The following is an 18,867-nucleotide window of genomic DNA, read 5'->3' on the forward strand; positions in this document are numbered from 1 at the left end:
CGGTCCAGTGTGGCTTTAACACACTGATCAAAGTGGAAGAAAAACAAAGCTGTGGTTTAAAAAGAAAGAAGGGTCACATCATTTAGCTCTTTCAAAGGGAATTTTGATTTCATATTGTTCAAAGAGAGGGTGTTGAACATCTTTAAGTAGGAGAGAGATATAGCATGCTTTGCATTCTAAAAGAATAATTGTTACTGTATAGAGAACGGCTTGTGTAGTGGCAGGAATGGAAGCTGGAAGCCAAGTTAAGAGACTTTGCATCAGTTTAGTGGATTTTGTTGGCCATGCCTAGAATAAAGCCTTGCAGAGGTTAAGAAAGGCAGAGATGAAGTGTTTTCATTTAACTAATTAATGCTTTCAAGACAAAGAATAAACATAAACTCTCTCTCTTAGAGATAAGATAATTGTGGGATAAGAAAATATCCACATGTAAGTGAAATCATATGATATTCTTCATTCTCTGGCTTATTCCACTTAGCATAATACCCTCTAGATCCATCCATGTTGTCACAAATGGGAGGATTTCATTCTTTTATATGGCTGAGTAATATTCCATTGTACATATAAACATTGCATATAAATATATATCACTTCTTTATTCATTCATCTACTGATGATCACTTAGGTTGCTTCTATATCTTGGCTATTGTAAATAATGCTGCAAGGAACATAGGGGTGCATATATCTTTTCAAATTAGTGTTTTTGTTTTCTTCAGATAAATACCCAGAAATGGTATTGCTGGATTGTATGATAGTTCTATTTTTAATTTTGTGAGAAAACTCCATATTGTTTTTCATAATGGTTGCATAAATTTACATTCCCACCAATAGTGCATGAGAGTTCCCTTTTCTCTACATTCTCACCAACAGTTTTTTGTTGTCTTTTTGATAATAGCCATTCTGACAGGTGTGAGGCAGTTGGATCATGCTTTAGGAAGCACTTCTCTGTCACCTAAGGACTCTAACAAATGCTTAGTTGAGAGGTAGAGGGAGAATTTATGGTTTTCCAAAAAAACCACACAACAAATTAAGAGATGTTCAATTTGTCCTTTGGAATCACATTTATTAATGCACTGAATATCTAACATTGATTCTTTTGTGTTTGAAGATTTAATTGCTTCTTCTCCTTCCTCTTGAGTCTATACTGAGGTCCTGGAGATATGAGCGACTCTGTTGACTTTTGTCCTCTATTTGGAGAAAAAATGAGAAGGCATGAAATTCATTACTTTCTGAATCATCAGCCCTTTCTAAGGCTGTTGAGGAATTAAGATTAATATTGATAGGTTGCTGGAGTATAGGGTGCCTCCAGAGTACTGACAGAGGCTCCTTTTGAATGCAGGGTAAACTATTGATAAGTCTCATGTTAGAAATCTTTGGTCCTCTGTCTCTCCATCCTTGGTATCATATTCTATCAGTTGAGTCCTTGTTTCACATAGAGTAATAACTACTTTTCACTTTCACAGTGAAGTGGCTGTACATTTGTATAGTATTTCTGGTTAACATTTTAATAACAGGCACTTTGGAAGTTAACATTTTCTATACATGTTGCGTAATGCTCACCCTTGTACAGGTCAATGCAAATGAGAAATGATACTAAAAAGCACTATATTTTTCTTGAAGGATAATAATGGTTTTCTCTTAGCTGTGCCTCCTCACACCCTAAGGTAAATTCTGGCTCATCCTATCCATCTGACATCTTCCTGAAGAGTGTCTAAGCATCCTATTCTCTAAGTATTTACGTATGGATAATTGTGGATACGAAGAGTCTATGTATGAACACTATATAGATAATTGAAAATCATCTTGGCAATGTTTTATTTAATTCTTCAATTTTAAGTAGTCAATAAATTATTTTGTCTTTGTTAATTAAGTGCTGCAGCTATTTTTAAAACCACTGTACATAGCTTCTAAACTTTTCCTATTTTTCCTCCAGAGGTTTCAGAACAATTCTTCCCTGAGCTTCATTATTCTGCCCATGGAAATATACATGCTTTAATCCTTGATTCGGCTGTGAGGCAAAAATCATAGGCATATTTTCTTTCCTGCTTTGTTAACAGAGAACCACATTGCTCACACGTTAAAAATTTACTTCTCCTCTCTCAAGTAAAGAATCAAATGTGTTCTGATAAATGAATTTTGGATGTTTGTCTCCAAAACGTTGCTCACTGAGCAAATGTACATACAAATACATACGCACTTACACACACACACACACTCACGCGCGTGCAGGCCTGACATACACATAAGAGAGACAATCAGGTAGCTTTTCAAGGGATCTTCTGTTTATGCTTTATATGTGAATATAAAGACAACACCTCAGTCTGGGGCGTCATTATTCAGAAGGTTCATTGAGTTTCATGAGTATATCATGGTAAAAGCATGAATTCAACATTTGCTGCCCTATATATCCCAAGGCTTCTACCATGACACCTCTTCAAGGTCAGCTTTACTCTTATTTCTGTCTTCCCTTACTTCCAATAACCTCTATCAAATCTCATGTACCTCGTGGAAAGGTCTCAACATCTTTCTCAGCACAGCGTGGGAAGGTTGATGGAAGTGTTTTTCTTATCTACCAACACCCTGCTTAGAATTATCTAAAGAAGAAAGGAAAAAGAAATCAATGTCAATTTTCGGGTCATTATCTCATAAGGCTGATGTTCTGCCACTTCCAAGCTCCACTAAATCCATCTGGGGCAAGACTGAGATCCAGGAACTCATCACCACCCAAATACTTGGGGAGTATAATTTACAATATAGTCCCAGGAGTATGTTTGTCCTTATTACCACATGAGGTTCATGTGTATGGATCCAGTAGAGTATTAAATCATTACCTGCCAGCTCCTTTTCTTCTGAACCTCTATCCCCAGGGCCCAGAGAAATGGAGACAGAAAGAAAAACAACTTTTGATTCTCTTGGTAGAAATGGTATCTATGTCTTATGAGTCCCTGTCCCCTCTCCCTCAGGGACACTCAGGGACAATCTGGGAGGGCTTGCGTGGAGATGAGCTCACCATAAAACCTTTACTGCTGCTGCTCACAGGGAGCAGGCTCCAGTCCCTGCATCAGCCTGTGTCAAGAGAACAGGGACCACTAGAAGTCCCTCTTTCAGAGACTGGAGGGAGCAAGATCCTCAGCTCTGACCTTCAAAATCTCTCCTGACTTCTGTGCAATTTACTCTAAATCTAATCCTACTTCTGATATAAGACCAGGGCTGGTGCCACAGTGAGTAAAGGCTTTTTGTAGAGTGTGGTAGTTTAGAGAAGCTCGGGTCTGGAGGAAGGAAGGGCTTCAGAAATCAGCAGACTGAGTGGGAAGTACAGGCTCAATGTTTAGGCAGGAGCTTTCTGAGCTTAAAACAGGGTTGGAATTTGAGGAGCTAGCGTCATAAGCTGCACATTGAGGATGCTCATGTATATCACGAATTGTCATGTAGTAAGTGCATACTTCTATGGAACATTTTAGCGTTTCCCTTTCTGTCACCCCTGTGGCCATACGGTTGGTGGAATGGCAGCCAGAGAAAATGAAAGAAGAGTCAAAAGACTTCATTAAATTCCAGGCTATGCACTTTGGATGTTGTTGCTAATGTAATGCCTTTCGTTCACCCATCCATTCATCTATCCATCCACCCAACAAATGTATTGGGTACTGTCCAAAGGCGGTGAGGTCTAGAAACAGCATCTACTCAGAACCAGGAGAGCAGCCTTGCAAGAGGGTAGGGCAAGGCAGGAGTAGGAATATTATACAATTAATTCTTTACATTGATAACCTCTTGCCCTGACCTTACACCCTAAATTACTTCTATGAATGCTGACCAGATTAATGATGTCGCTATGCTCATGCCCAGAATGGAAACAGTCAGATTTTCTTGTGCCACACCAAGAAGTAAAAACTTAGTGCCAATTTCACTTGCTAAAGCCCTAAAACTAGTGAACACAGAGGGAAACAGACCTCCGTGAAGTTGCATTCGTTAATCTCACTCCCTAGTTCACTCATTCCTATATTTATTCTACAATTATTAGTGAGCACTCGCTATGTGCAATGTACTCTGCACAAGTTATAAAACAAGAGCCAATTAAATGATAAAGGGAAAGTGACAACAAAGTTTGAAAACTAAATACACTAGAAATAAGACTACATGAGAATATGGCTATGAGTCTTTTTCAAAAATAAAATGATTAGTGATTCTGGAAAACAATTTATTCTGTGGCTGCCATCATGATAGTAAAAATATGGATCTTGCAATCAAAGTTAAATAAAATTCTGTACACATGAAAATGGTACCTGACACCCCGTGTTCACTTACACTAGTTACCTGAACAGATTTTCTTTCTGCTTTACTATGGATTAAAGGATTTGACATAATGACTCTGAAAGGGTTCCTGGCTGTGCCAACACATTGTATATACCTTAAACCTCCTCTTTCTGTTAAATTCCTAATCCAGATCTGCATTTGCTCCTCAGCAGACAGCGCACTGCAGCAGCAGAGACCAACACAGGCACTGCAGCCAGGGCATGTCAGAAAATCAGACATGGGTCACCGAATTCATTCTCCTGGGATTCTCACTCAACCCAAAGATACAGATGTTCCTCTTTGAGCTCTTCTCCCTGTTCTACACCTTCACTTTGCTGGGGAACGGGGTCATCCTGGGCCTCATCTGGCTGGACTCTCGACTGCACACACCCATGTACTTCTTCCTCTCACACTTGGCCATTGTTGATGTTTCATATGCTTCAAACAATGTCCCGAAGATGTTGGCAAACCTTCTGAACAAGAAAAAAACTATCTCTTTCATCCCATGCATAATGCAGACCTTTTTATATATGGCTTTTGCTCACACTGAGTGTCTCATCTTGGTAATAATGTCCTATGATCGGTACGTGGCGATCTGCCACCCGCTACGTTACTCTGTCATCATGAGCTGGAGAGTGTGCATTGTTCAGGCCGTCACTTCCTGGGCATGTGGCTCCCTCCTGGCCATGGTCCATGTTGTTCTCCTTCTGAGACTGCCCTTCTGTGGGCCTCATGAAATCAACCACTTCTTCTGTGAAATCCTGTCTGTCCTCAAGCTGGCCTGTGCTGACGCCAGGCTCAACCAAGTTGTCATCTTTGCTGCTTCTGTGTTTATCTTAGTTGGGCCCCTCTGCTTGGTGCTGGTCTCCTACACACGCATCCTGTTTGCCATCCTCAGGATCCAGTCAGGGGAGGGCCGCAGAAAGGCCTTCTCCACCTGCTCCTCCCACCTCTGCGTGGTCGGGCTCTTCTTTGGCAGCGCCATCGTCATGTACATGGCCCCCAAATCCCGCCATCCTGAGAAGCAGCAGAAGATCCTTTCCCTGTTTTACAGTCTTTTCAACCCTATGCTGAACCCGCTGATCTACAGCCTGAGGAACGCAGAGGTCAAGGGGGCCCTGAGGAGAGTGCTGTGGAAGGAGAGATCAATGTGAGGGATACCAGGGAGAGCCTCAAAGGTGGAAGATTTGTTCCCTACGAGATTTGAGGGAATGGTAATGCAAATACCTTAAAATATCATGTCTTAGATCTCCGATATTAAGAGTCTCTATTGATCAGACTCTGTCCCTAACAGGGGGTACTGGCCAGACTGGAAAGCATAAGCAGAAAGTCATGGAGAGCACAGGCCACTAGAGAAGAACAGTCATGAAGTGATTTAGTGCAGGAGGTGAACCTTGAACTCCCATGGACAGTTCCCAGCACTAACCAAGATCCAGTTTGTTTTGAGGCTTTGTTCTTTCAAATCTCCTCTTAAATTCCTCTATGATTTCCATCTCCCTTACTGCTGTAAGCGCACGCTAGTAATTCCGTAATATATGCTGCTACAAGAGTGCACCTCTAACAAGACAGAATAAATTCTGACCTTGGTTAAGCAGTCCCCTGCTAGGAAATGCAGTAAGGACTCTGGGTAGAGCCAACACCCTGGTCTGGAACTTAAAATCTAAGGATGATGCCATCAGTTCTGAAATATCATCTGAATCTGAATCTATTTCTATAAAAAGCAAAGTTTAATTTCATGGATTATTTTTATATGAGAGGCAGAGAAATATCAAGCTCTTTGTTTCATTTAATTCTGCACCATTTAATTGAAATGAGTTTGTGTTTCGAATAAATATGATAGTCAGTTATAGGAGAGTTACATTTTCCAGAGTTCAGTTTACAAAGCTTAGTGTAGGTGAAAACTGACCATTATGATGACTGCATAAAATATTATAGGAGTAAGAAAATATTGTAAAAGGAAGAAAGCATCAAGAGAAGCTAATAGCATCACATAACGTTGTAGATCAACACTTAGAACCAATAGCACAATCAGGTCTGATAAGGACTTGTGGGAACCTCAACAAAATTCCAAAGAGCATCTGGTCCAGGTGATATAAGTCACTTACTTTCGACCCAAGTGGTCAGAATGGTATGGAAGAGTGATTTATTTTCTTTCAACACAATCAGGACCTAAGTGGCCAGCACAGTATGAAAACGGTGATTTCTTTAACACAGAGACTATAGTATCTTTTGAATTCTCTTCTCTTCCTCTCTACTCTTGTAGAGTCACATGTCATTCAAGTGTATGATATATGATGATAGTATATTACTATCCACTTTCTATAGATCTTTCTATTTTTTCACCCTAATTCTCTCACATACCATTATGACTCCATATCTTTCTTCTTCCATGAAGTTAAGGCAAAGGAGAAAGTTTTCTCTTTCACTTCTCTCCTAACGCACTATTTTCCTCTTAGTTCTCAAAAAATCTAGTTGCTTGGACTGGTCCAGTTGCCTAGTGGTTAAGTTCCTATGCTCTGCTTTGGCAACCTGAGGTTCACAGGTTCAGATCCCAGGCGTGGACCTATGCACCACTTACCAGGCTATGCTGTGCTGGCGTCCCACATACGAGAATAGAGGAAGATTAGCACAGATGTTAGCTCAGTGACAAACCTCCTCAAGCAAAAAGAGGAAGATTGGCAGCAGATGTTAGCTCAGGGCCAATCCTCCTCACCAAAAAAATAACAAAAAAAAATCTAGTTGCTGACCATTCTATCTGTTAGTTCATTTGGGCAAAACATTTTGTCTCTGGTCATTATCTTAGTCTTCTTACCTTCACAGTTTCGGGACATTTTCTGCCCACAGAAGTCCACAAGCCTTGCTCTGGTCCCCTGTCCCCCCACAAAAAGAACAATTCAAATAAAGAAATAAACATTAGCTTTAAAAATAGCTATTAAGCTCTATGGAATTATTGTGTGCCCTATTTTAAAGGTAGAAAGAAAATTAACAGGCAACATTTTCATTAAAAAATGGCATTCTAACTATACCTAGAAAAATTATCATATTGTCTAAAATGTATATACCTTGTATTAAGGTTAAAACTCTAGAAGGGAAGAGGAAGAGGCAAATATGGAATAATTTCTTTCACATAAAACATAAGCCATAGGTTTGAATTGAGAATTTTTCTACAAGGGCCCTTTAGAAAAATCAGGGGATGGCATTCATTCTTATGTCAGTTCAAAAATGCTTGAGAAAGAATAGACCAAAAGGACTAAGCTTCTGCGAAGATAGCTGCGTAGATGAATTATCAAGAGTTGTCCTCTAGCGGATCTGAGGAGTGGCTCTGACTGAAAAAATACAACAAAACCATGCTTTGTTAATAAATTTCAGAAAATACCTGAGTATATGAGATATTACTATTAATTTTCAATATTTGAGTTTTAGGATTTTAATACACAAATTATATTTTGGTGTTATGACCTCTTTATATACGTATTCCTTTAACATTAGTCACCATTTTCAAAGGTCTGAGGGCAAGAGGAAAAAGGATGCATTTACTTTATGCTGAGGATTCTGCCAGGTGCTCCCAGGTGTTATCCCATTTCTCTGTCACCAATAGCACTGTAAACCAGATATTATTTCCTCCTTTAATAGATAAGGAGAAAAAGTTTCAGAGTGATTTAGTCACTTTCCCTACCCCACCCAGCCACTAATAGGATGGAGTTGGGAGTTTAACATGGTTGTACGGATTCCCAATCCACAGTGCTTCTTATTAGCTTTCTTCCCAAAACATAGATTCTAGTTCAACATGGGTTAGACTTGGCATCCACATGATGGAGCAGAGGGGAGGGAAAAAAGCTTATATTGTGCGGCCAAAGCATTAACATCAGAAAGAGTAAATCTTTTGGCCAGCCCATCTTTAGGGGGCTTATTACCCTTGATAAGAACAGAAACCCTCACCTTAGTGGCCTAATCATTCCCAGTTACAATCCCCCACCATGCCTCTCTAGAAGAACAGCCCCAGAGGGCACTGCTCCAAAGGGGCGATCTTAAGACACCATGCTGTTCTCAGTATCTCGTCTGACATATAATTCTAGCCTTTTTCCTATCATCAAATTTACCCATTTGTTTTCTTTTCCTTTATAATTAATGCCCTCCCAGGGAGCTTCACTGCCCCTTCTGTCTATAGACACAGGCAGGACCTACCTCACCAGTGCTCCAGGCTGACAGGACTGAGGAAAAGCGAGAACCCAACCCAGGCTTAAATTGAGGTGCTTGCTATTTTGGATTCACCTTTTGGTTGTGCCACGGCTTACTAAATAGGTCTGCCTCTAAGCATAATTTAACCTCCCCAATCCTGGGCTTTACCTTAGGTCAGATATGGATAACAATGCTTTAACTAGATACCTCACATAACTTTTATTAATGTTAAATGATATAATTTATGTGAATTCAGTTTGAAGAGTGATTATATATATGACTATATATAGGTATATATATTATTTATATAATTTTGATAAAAATGGTATAATGGGAATGAAAATGATCACACAGTAAGAGTGCATGCTGGTAGAATTCACTATTAAAAAACTACATTGTTTTGGTTGGTTATTTTGGAGAAAGTCTCAGTCAAAAGTGGTTGAAAGATAGTGCATAGGAGGCTAGATCTAGAAGCTATTGTTTTAAAGTTCTGCATTGAATCAGATACAAGGCTCCCTAGGTATGAATCCAAATTTTGTTTCAAGCCTTTTTACTAATAATTATGGAGAAGACACTCAAGATGCTAGATTTTTGGTGAGGGTGCTCTTATGGTCATTTTTCTTTCCTTTTTTTTTTTGTCCTTCATTCCTAGGAATTGGTGATGGGCTAGACAGTCTCCAGAGGGTTTGCAAGCTCTTTGAGATAAGAGAAACTGAATTGCCTCTAGAGCTGCACTTCCAGTCTTGTAGGGATTTTTTTAAGGACAACTGTTCTTGATTTCTCAGAAATTGTGCTGCAGCTCCAATGACACTATATGTTAGTTTACCTGTCCAACTACATCACAAAGGCACAGAGAAACCACTCAAGTTTTCTCAAAGATAGAGTTGCTGGGATATTTCCATTATCAGCTTTTAACGTCCCAATACCTACAAGCATTTTGAGAGGAATAGGGGAGGCTTCGGGATTGGAAAAGGACAAGGGAACTTTGAACCACCTTCTAGAGCCATATCTCTGGCCCTGCAGGGATTTGCAAGACAAAGATGTTGTGTCAGTTCCCCAAAGATCTGGAAAGAGTTTGACCCACCCCTTCAGCTATACATTTTCAACTTAGTTTTTCCAATTTAAGGATCCATCCTCTGACCTTTGATGAGTAGGATCTTAATAGCAACTCAAACCAGTAAACAATTATATCTTAACTATGGATGCAAGAGGCACCCCCAAAACAGAGTACAAAAGGAGCAGCCTTCATGAGATCCAGAAAGTTCACTTCCAAAAATAGTCCAGGAAAGCAAAGGCTTCTGCTTCACAGGTGGTGGTGCAATAACAAACAGAAAAGGTTGAGATGACAAAGGTCCCTGATGGACTGGGACCCCTCATGACCGAAGAGGTCACAAAGCCAAGCTCTCAAGACATAGAACAAGACTAAAAGAAAAAACAAAACCTCGTCTTATATGCACATTAACGGCTTTAGCTACACTTTGGGTCTCTCAAAGCCGGACTAATACCTAGGCAGGAGGTTCTACGGGGCTGGGCATTGTGTGTATGCTTTACTGAGTACCTCATCATTGCATGGGCAACTTCTTGAGGTTGGCAGGGGACCTCTTGTCATCTGCCCTATTCCATGACCAACTTATCCTATCATAGGAGTCTTTTTGAGGTGGCGAGTGCCCTAATGCCTCTTAACTGCTCTAGCTGTGCCCACCAATATTGTGACATTTTTTGGCTTCCAAGATGTCCCTTAGCAACAGCTAACACCTTACATGCATACTCTGTAGGCGGGCCCTACAGCAAAGTTTACTGTGGCCTGTCCAGACAATAGGCTTAAGGAGAAGCCTGCATCTTGCCCTATGGTATTTTCTTCTTAGGACAAATGACACCAAAAAAACAGAGACGAGGAAAAATAGCGACTGTCTCTGGGAAAAGAAGGATCAATAAACCAACGAGTATTCAGTAGCTTGCACTATGTAGTTGTAGCTAACAGTTGCCCAATTCAGGAGAATGCAGCCTAAGGGGCTTACAGGTGGGGATTGAATTAGTGTTTCCCACTGTTTCAGAATTTAGACACCTTTGGTCAAAAGTATATTTATACTATAACTAGAATTAGATGGCGAAAATTTTGGTCATCCCTGAAATCAAGACTCTTACAATGAAGGCCAACACAAGGCTTTCTTCTAATGGCCAATGCAATTTCCCTGAGGCTGATGGCAATTTGGTAGGACTCTTAGCCACAAATAGGAGTGCAACCCACTTTTCTGTCCGACAATCTCTGACCACAAAATGGTGGGCAACCACATATTTTGGGACCTCCCTCCCAACCTGATAATTATCAAGCCAAGCCCTCAGGACTCAAACAAGCTTGGTAAGATTTGCTGTTCTCTATAAACATTTACAGCTTCTGGAAACTTTTGCTCAAAAGGTGGAGCCCTTGACTCTTTAAAGATGAAAGATTTGTCCTTGTTCCTTAGTTTAGAGGCTCAATAAGAGCCCAAAATGGCCACTATAATTTTAAATTATCCCAGTTTATCTTGCCATCTGTTTACAGTTATCCTCATTTTAGGGGGCTTTTCCCAAGGTGGCCACAAAAAACAAGGTAATTTCTAGAGAGAGTTTGTTATGATCACCAAGAAACTCAGCCTCAAACAGCCAATTTTAAATAAAACAGTCAGACATAGACAAACATGAACAGACACCAAAATCCAATACTCTAGGACTCTAACCTGGAGCTTGGGACTCTAACCCAACCCTTTTGAGTGTGCCAATGGCTGTAATGCTTTTATATTGTCTCCCACAATCCTAGTGTTGGAACTTTAACCCAGTAACCAACTCTCACCAGTGTGGTCTCTAATCCACTATCCTGATGAGATATTAGACAATTTTAGGGAAAAGCACATTTTAGCAAGGTCACTAACCCAAAAGATGTCTGATCCTGGAGCTCTTTACAGACACAGACAAACCAGATACCAGTGAACTTGTTCCCAGATTCCAGGTGAAATCCTATATACCTTCCCATTCTGGCAGGGCGCCCTATTAAACAAATTATCCTCCTTCTCAAAGAGGGGACCCAGTTGGAAGAGAAGGAAAGTTCTTGGTTGTGCATCCCTGAAGCAACTTACCCTACTCCAGATGTCAGCCGGTTGACCCACCAGAAGTAGCCTTTCTCCTTTCACCATAGGGAGCCTTAGGAGGCAGTTGGTGACAGCCTGGGAGAGCAGGAAGGGCAGATTCCCAAAACAAAGGGAACCTTGGCAGCTTCTGGGACTTACCTGACAGGTCACCATCCAAGCTTGACTGGCTGTGAGCAGGACTTAAGGCCCCACCAGAGTCACCAAATCTCTGTTACTGCACAAAGGGCACAATCTGCTCTCTGCAAGACAAAAGCCAATTGTCAAGAGGCAAGATGGTGGCAGAGAAAGGGCATTTTAGTAAACGATAAGCTAGGAAATTGGAAGATGGGGGGACTAATGTCCTAAAGAACCATCATAAGTGGGACACAGAATCTTGAAGCAGTTATATAGGCTAGTGGGTTATAGAGGAGGGGATTAGGAATATAGATCCTCTGATGTTACAGACTGGGAGTCACCATGCCAGATAGACTCTCTGTCTTGGGGTCATCACATTCCTAAGGATCTTGAAAGAACAAAGTTATTATCTTATCACAGCTGTGAGGTACATATGCTAGCAGGGGTTGTAAAATCTACAGAGCAGTTAGATCTCCTGGATGGTGCATATTCGGCTGGGTTAGTTAGTCAGAGGTCATTCAAAGTTACAATATGGTTTCTTTTCTACAATATGACTTCCCTTATGTCAACCTTGTGTTGAGCCAGTATCATAATGAAACCTCCATAAAAACTCAAAAGGACAGCATTCTGAGAACTTCCAGGTTGGGGAACCAGAACGCCTCCACTTGCCAGTGTGCAAGTCCCCAGACTCCACAAGGACAGAAGCTCCTTTGCTCAGGATATCGCCTTATGTTATCTCTTCATCTGGTTGTTGACTCATACCCTTTTTGTAATAAATCAGCAATCTAGTGAGTGAATGGGTTTCCTGAGTTCTCTGAGCTGCTCTAGCAATTTAATTGAACCCAAGATGGGGGTCATGGGAACCTCTGATCTAAAGCCTCTGGGTCAGACGCACAGGTAACAACCTGGGCTTTAAGTTGGCATCTGAGGCAGAGGGCAGTCTTGAGGGACTGAGCCCTTAACCTGTGGAATTTGAGGTTATCTCTGCATAGATAGTCTCAGAATTGAGTTGAATTGTAGGACACCCAGCTGGTGTCCGGAGAATGGTTGGACGTGTGGAGGTACCCCCACATTCCTCCACCCTCTCTGTGGAATTGGCTGCAGAATCCCTTTAGACCACAATATATAAAATGAGATCAGACACATAATTCTCATCCTTTCTTCTCTGATAGGCCAAAAATTACAGGCTACATAGTGTTTTAGATAGAATGGATAGAAATAGAGGAAGTCACTCTGAAAACAATTAATAAACAAAAGAAATGTAAGGGATGTGAAACTATTCAAACAGTAGAAAGATTTCTAGTGATTCTTGTTTCAAATAATTTTGTCTTTCTGAAGTTCTTGAGAACGGAGACCCGTCAGCTGCTATTGAAGTTAATCTTCTGCAGATTATGAATTGGAGTACTTTTCCAATGATAATAATTTCGGGATTGATAATGTAATTAGTAAGAAACTCTGTTGAAAATAATAACGATGACCGTGATAAAGAAGTCTAAGATTCTGAGATGAACAGGGAGAATAAGCAGATTTTTAAAAATGAAGAAGAGGAAAAAAATCAAAAGAAGAAGAGGAAGGAAAAAGAATAATAGGAAGAGGAGAAAGAATAAGAAGAAAAGAAAGAAGAGAAAGGAAGAAGAAAAAGGAGGAGGACCGTAAAATAATACACACCCAACAGTGGGCGAGCCACTAGGTTTGAAACTTCTGTGAACAGTTTAGCAAATGTTTTGTTATTTAAAAGATGACCGTAAAAATGTTCATTCTATTTTGAATTTTGGTAATATATTTTTGTGTTAAATATATTATTGCAGTATATTTTGTAATGTTTGGCCTTTTTCATATGATTTGCTTATTTTGAATTTCTTCTGTCGTCTATAAGACTACAGTGCTGAAATTTATCAGAACTGTTTATGAGATCAAAATTTGTCTGGTAAAAGATTTTATTGGAAAACCAACTGAAATAACTTTAAATCAGTTGCATGAACTGTGAGTTCATTACTTTTTTGTAGAAATGTAATCATTTAACTAATTTTTATCTGCTGTGAAAGCTTTTTTACTTTGACGTCTTGCAAACTAGAAAAAGTTTAAGGATTTTTGGTAGGTCCACATTTAATAATTATAAAATTTTGCTTTTTTAAAGATTTTTAAAAACTTTTATATGACAGTTAGGAAAGCTAGTCATACTAATGTTGTCTTTTTTATCATTATATAATGCTAAAATTTTAACTTCTTACTAAAAATATTAGCTATATTTTAATACATTTAAAATGTTGGTATTATAAAACATATACTTTGGATTAACATATACTTTGTATATAAATCAAGTAATGGTTTGTGCAAGAACAAATCATTTATAAGACTATAAGCCTCCCAGGTCCTGATTTGATTTGTCAGAGAATCCATGAGCCAATGAACATTGTTATTGGACAGGGGGCCTACCATATTTACAAAACATAAACTAGCATTTATTCACCTAAAGTGGAAGCTTATTCCAGAAATGATAATACAGTTCTTATAAGCTTTTGTAAAGTACTGGGTAATGTTTGTGTTAGGGATAGTGGTGTATGGTGGAAATGAGAAAGGATCAACTTCCTCTCCCTTGGAGGCATCCATGTGGAGGGAATGCCACTTAGAGTAGTCCTGATTTGTAAGTTTGTAAGAGCAACTCAGCATGGCTTCCCATCTTCCTCTCTCCTTCCCTCTGAGTGTCAACCATTAGCAAGAAGCACACATTCTCTTCTGCCCTCTGTGCTGTAAATTTTACCTAGGCTGAGTCTTGTAAGGAAGGCCTGTGGTGTCACAGTGCTGCCTATGACTAGGCGGTAAGTTTAATTCAAGGCAAGGAATTAACAAACCTATTTGGGTATCACATCTAAACCACATCCTCCATTGAGTCTTTTTTTCAATAATTCTTGTTTCTATCCCTTAATTAGTTCTCAATATGAGTGATGCAGAAGGTTGTTCTTTACTGATAAACTTGAAAACCCCAGCATGTGATACCCAGGCTTACAATTTAGGTTAACCAAATTGGGGCATTTGGATTATTGATTTTAGTGGCTTACGATTGCTTATGCTGTGTGGGTAGGGAGCTCTAAAGGAGGCCAGGAGCCTAGAACAGGGGAAGAGGACCTTGCTCTTTCCTGTTTGTTTGCTGTTCTTGTGGGCATTACCCCAACAACTCTACCTGGGCTGTGGCAGCTGGTTCCCACCTCTCCAGCCTTTATTTTCTGATTTTCCCAGAATCAGCCTCATTACTCCCCCTGGAAGGCAACAAAGCAAGCTGGGAGGCACATTTTCTGAAGTTTAAGTTGAATCCCTGACTCCTCTGAAACTTCTAGATCCTAATTACCCCACCTCTGCTCTGGGTTCCCTTAGCCCTTGGGGCGGTTGCTGCTTCCACAGTTCCTGTTTATCTGAGAGTTCCATCCACTTTTACTGTTATAATTCTTCAACTTCCCTTTAACTACTTTGTTACATTAAATTCTCTCTATTAAAATACCAGGATGGTATCTGTTTTCCTGTTGGATTCTTATCTGATTCAAAGAGAAATTGGAAAAATACTCTGAAATTTGGGAAAGTTACACAAGTGATTACAAATAATATCTGGGCAGTTATGAGTGTTGAAGAACAGAAAATTACTAAAAAATATTTCTAAAATCACCTGATGTGTTTCAAGGTGATTCAGTTATTATAGGGGTGTGTGTGTGTGTGTGTGTGTGTGTGTGTGTGTGTATTACCTGAACCCCGAGTAAAAATGCCCAAGAAATATAGGACTTGATCACGAAGTGAAGGTAAAACAGAGATGAGGTGAAAATAAGTGGGAGTCAGCTCAGACAAGATCATAGCATCTCTTTATAAAGCTAACAGAGGAGAGAATAAACGTAAAAGCCAAGAAGAAGGGTACTAAACAGAAAACACAAATGATATAAAGTCTAAAAATCTCAATATTTACATTGAATGAAATATATTATATCCTCCTATTTTCACTTTGATATTTTTAAACTCATAAAATACAGCTACATGTTGTTTATAAGAGCAACCAAAACACATAAAGGAAGCCTGGGAATAATGGTATTAAAGAACATATCCTATGTAAATATGTAATAAGTTGATGTAGCAATATAAATACTAGGCAGACGTGCATTTATGTTTATATAAGGCAAAAACATTAATTAGTATAAAAAGAAGTACTATATAATAATAAACTAATAGTCTATTGAGAAGGTGTAACAATCGTAAATATGTATATGTGTAACAACACAGCTACAATACAGAATTAGATTAAGAAACCCAGAGAATTATAATGAAGATTTATAAATCCAATTTCATAGTGAGGGATTTAGCACAATGTTCTCAGAAACTAATTAATAATCCTGAAAAAACTAGAGATAAAAGCTCTGAAAAACAAAATTAACAAGCTTGATCAAATAGATAAATAAAGAATCCTACATCCAAGAAATGGAGAATATACAATACATTCAAATCAATATAAAAAATTGTGAAAATTGAATATATAATAAGCAACAAAACCTCTCAGATTTTCAAGAATCAATACCACAGGGATTCATTATTTTACTACAATGATAATAAATTTAAAATGAACAATAAAAAAGTAATACAAATATTTGGAAACCTAAAAATGCATTTGTATGTAATTTGTGCTTCACAGGTGAAGTTAATAATGACGAAAGTTCTGAATATCAAACTTGAGATATCTGGCTAAAATGGTAGAAAAAAGCAAGTTAATATCTCAAATTACTTTTATTAAAAAAATAAGACAGAGGCCAGCCCTGTGGCACAGTGGTTAAGCTCACATGTTCCACTTTTGAGGCCCAGGTTTCACCAGTCTGGATCCTGGGTGCAGACCTTCTCACTGCTTATCAAGCCATCCTGTGGCAGATCCCACATACAAAGTAGAGGAAGATGGGCACGGATGTTAGCTCAGGGCCATTCTTCCTCAAAAAAAAACCAGGAGGATTGGCAAATCTTAGCTCAGGGATAATCTTCCTCAAAAAAAAAGGAATTTAATAAGTAAGTTAAATATTCAACTCAGGAAGATGACCAAGAATTTAAAAAGATAGGGTATCATTTATATAAGAGAAAACTTTATTGACAAAAGTAAAGAATTATGAAGATCATTAAAATATAAACCTAGCTCTTTTTACAAACGACTCCCAATAAAATAGATAAGACTAATGACAAAAAAGAGAAAAGGTCTATATACACAATATTAGGAATAAAAAGTTATATGACAAAAGAAGTAGATATTTTAAAATAATAGAATTCTAAGAACAAGATTTATTTAGATCAATTTTAAAATTAGAAGATATATCCTAAGCTTCCTTATGTAGAAATAGAAAACCTGAACAATAAATATTCAAAAAATTGAATTGGTCACCAAAATTACCCCAAAGCCACAGAACGTTAAGTTATATAGTTTTAAAGGCAAATTTTAGCAATCTTCAAGGAACAGCTAGTTTTCATATTGTGTAAAACCTTTTTGAGAATAGAAAAAGAGAGACAGCTATCCAGTTCGTTTTACAAGGCTAATACAACAGTGATAACAAAACTGGAAAAGGACAGTAGAAGAAAAGAATGTATTGAATAAATCTCAAAAGCAAACATAAATCTAAAAATCCTAAATAAAGCACTAGTAAACCAAATGCAGCATTTTCAATATCAAACAAAAGATATTTTTCAGATAAAATAGAATTTAAGACAAAAGATATTTTGAGAAAAATAAGAGCCTTATATGCTAGTAAAACTAGAAATAGAAAAGGAGGAAATATAATTAATAGTTTATATGTTTAATAAATTGGACCATGAACAACATACAGGTAATAATAACTGTTTTTCTCTATGTACCAGATTCCCTCGGATGCTATAAATATGAGAGAGCAGCATCTTTCCAATACTTGAGGAGACAATCTGGACCCCAGTCACCAATAAGCCTCTTACTGAACAGGTTTGCTAGGGAAAAGCCCATTTCAGATCTACGGCATGCAGGTCAACATGCTTAGGGTAGAAAAACAACCAGTTTATTACTTTCTTAGTTGGTTGTCATATACATTAAAATAACTTTAATTCTGGAAATTATATTCTACCTCCTTTATATTTGTGTATAAAAATAGATTTAGATAATAGAATAAAGGAGAAATTTAAATTACAAGGGCTCTATCAAATTGTCTCAGCTGCATTCCTCAGAATTGTGAAATGGGGTCAGTTAATTTCCATTTAAGGAAGAAGAGAAAAGGTAGTAGTTACAGACCTAGGGGAACCTTGGCCTTTCTTCTCCCCTTGGGCTCAGAATCTCTGGAAATTAAAGCATAGAGATTGTTTCCTAGTGAGAGTTTTCTTTCCCTTTTTGCACTCCAGTTAAATCCTACAAAACAGGATTTAATAAGTCCCATTGGAATGCCTTATCCTGACTCCTTAACATGTTCCCCACAGTTTCTATGGTCCTTCTACCGGGTCTTACTTTATGAATTGTATTCCTTGTGGTGACTTGATGGAAAAAAATATAGGGTACATGTTCAGATAAGATGTAACAAAAAACTCAGGCAACACTGGAGAAGATGGGAAAAATACACGGATGTCATCTGTGCTAAATACCACTTAATCTATTTGAAGGTTTAGTGGGTGGGAAAATGATGGAGTCCTTGAAACCAAATAAATCCAAGCCTGTGGTATTGTAATGCATGAAGGAGTCCTAGAAGTCATTCCAATGCTTCTTAAACTTATGATCGCGGACCCTACAGTGACTGAGGAACTCAGTGGCAGCAGCATCTTGTCATGAACATCTCTCTAGAGAAAACTACAGATAAGTACAGAGGGAGCATCTTTTCCCTGGAAGGAAGTGGAGAGCAACGTGCATGATGGATCTTATCCCTCCTCCTCCACCAAACACTCAGAAGCATGTTGAGCGGTAGTTGGGCTAATCAGAGAATATAATAATCTCTTCAGAGAAAGTCTGCCTCTGTCGAGGGACTGATTCTTCCAAGAAACTCTTCGGAAGAAAAGAAGTTCAACACTAACTTACAGGTGCCCTTTACTTGTTAGTGTACTTTTGCTTAAACCTAACTCATATCCAACTCATCTGCTTATTTTTAGCTGTAAGTCTGAGGTAAGTTTGTTATATTGTCTAGTCTTTGTTCATGCTACA

General features: G+C 38.6%; 1 protein-coding gene across 1 annotated transcript; it reads left to right on the forward strand.

The window, feature by feature from the left end:
• The first annotated feature begins 4,511 nt into the window (after window positions 1-4,511).
• LOC106842267 (olfactory receptor 2A5) lies at window positions 4,512-5,444 on the forward strand. Its single transcript, XM_070508156.1, has one exon. It carries the CDS (start codon window positions 4,512-4,514, stop codon window positions 5,442-5,444), a length of 933 nt encoding a protein of 310 aa, XP_070364257.1.
• Window positions 5,445-18,867: the final 13,423 nt, after the last annotated feature.

The sequence above is a fragment of the Equus asinus genome, chromosome 1, assembly GCF_041296235.1.
Source record: "Equus asinus isolate D_3611 breed Donkey chromosome 1, EquAss-T2T_v2, whole genome shotgun sequence".
In the NCBI taxonomy this organism is placed as follows: Eukaryota; Metazoa; Chordata; class Mammalia; order Perissodactyla; family Equidae; genus Equus; species Equus asinus.

What these genes read in the sequence shown, in the direction of transcription:
- LOC106842267 (XM_070508156.1), top strand. Translation starts at nt 4,512, where the DNA reads ATGTCAGAAAATCAGACATGGGTCACCGAATTCATTCTCCTGGGATTC.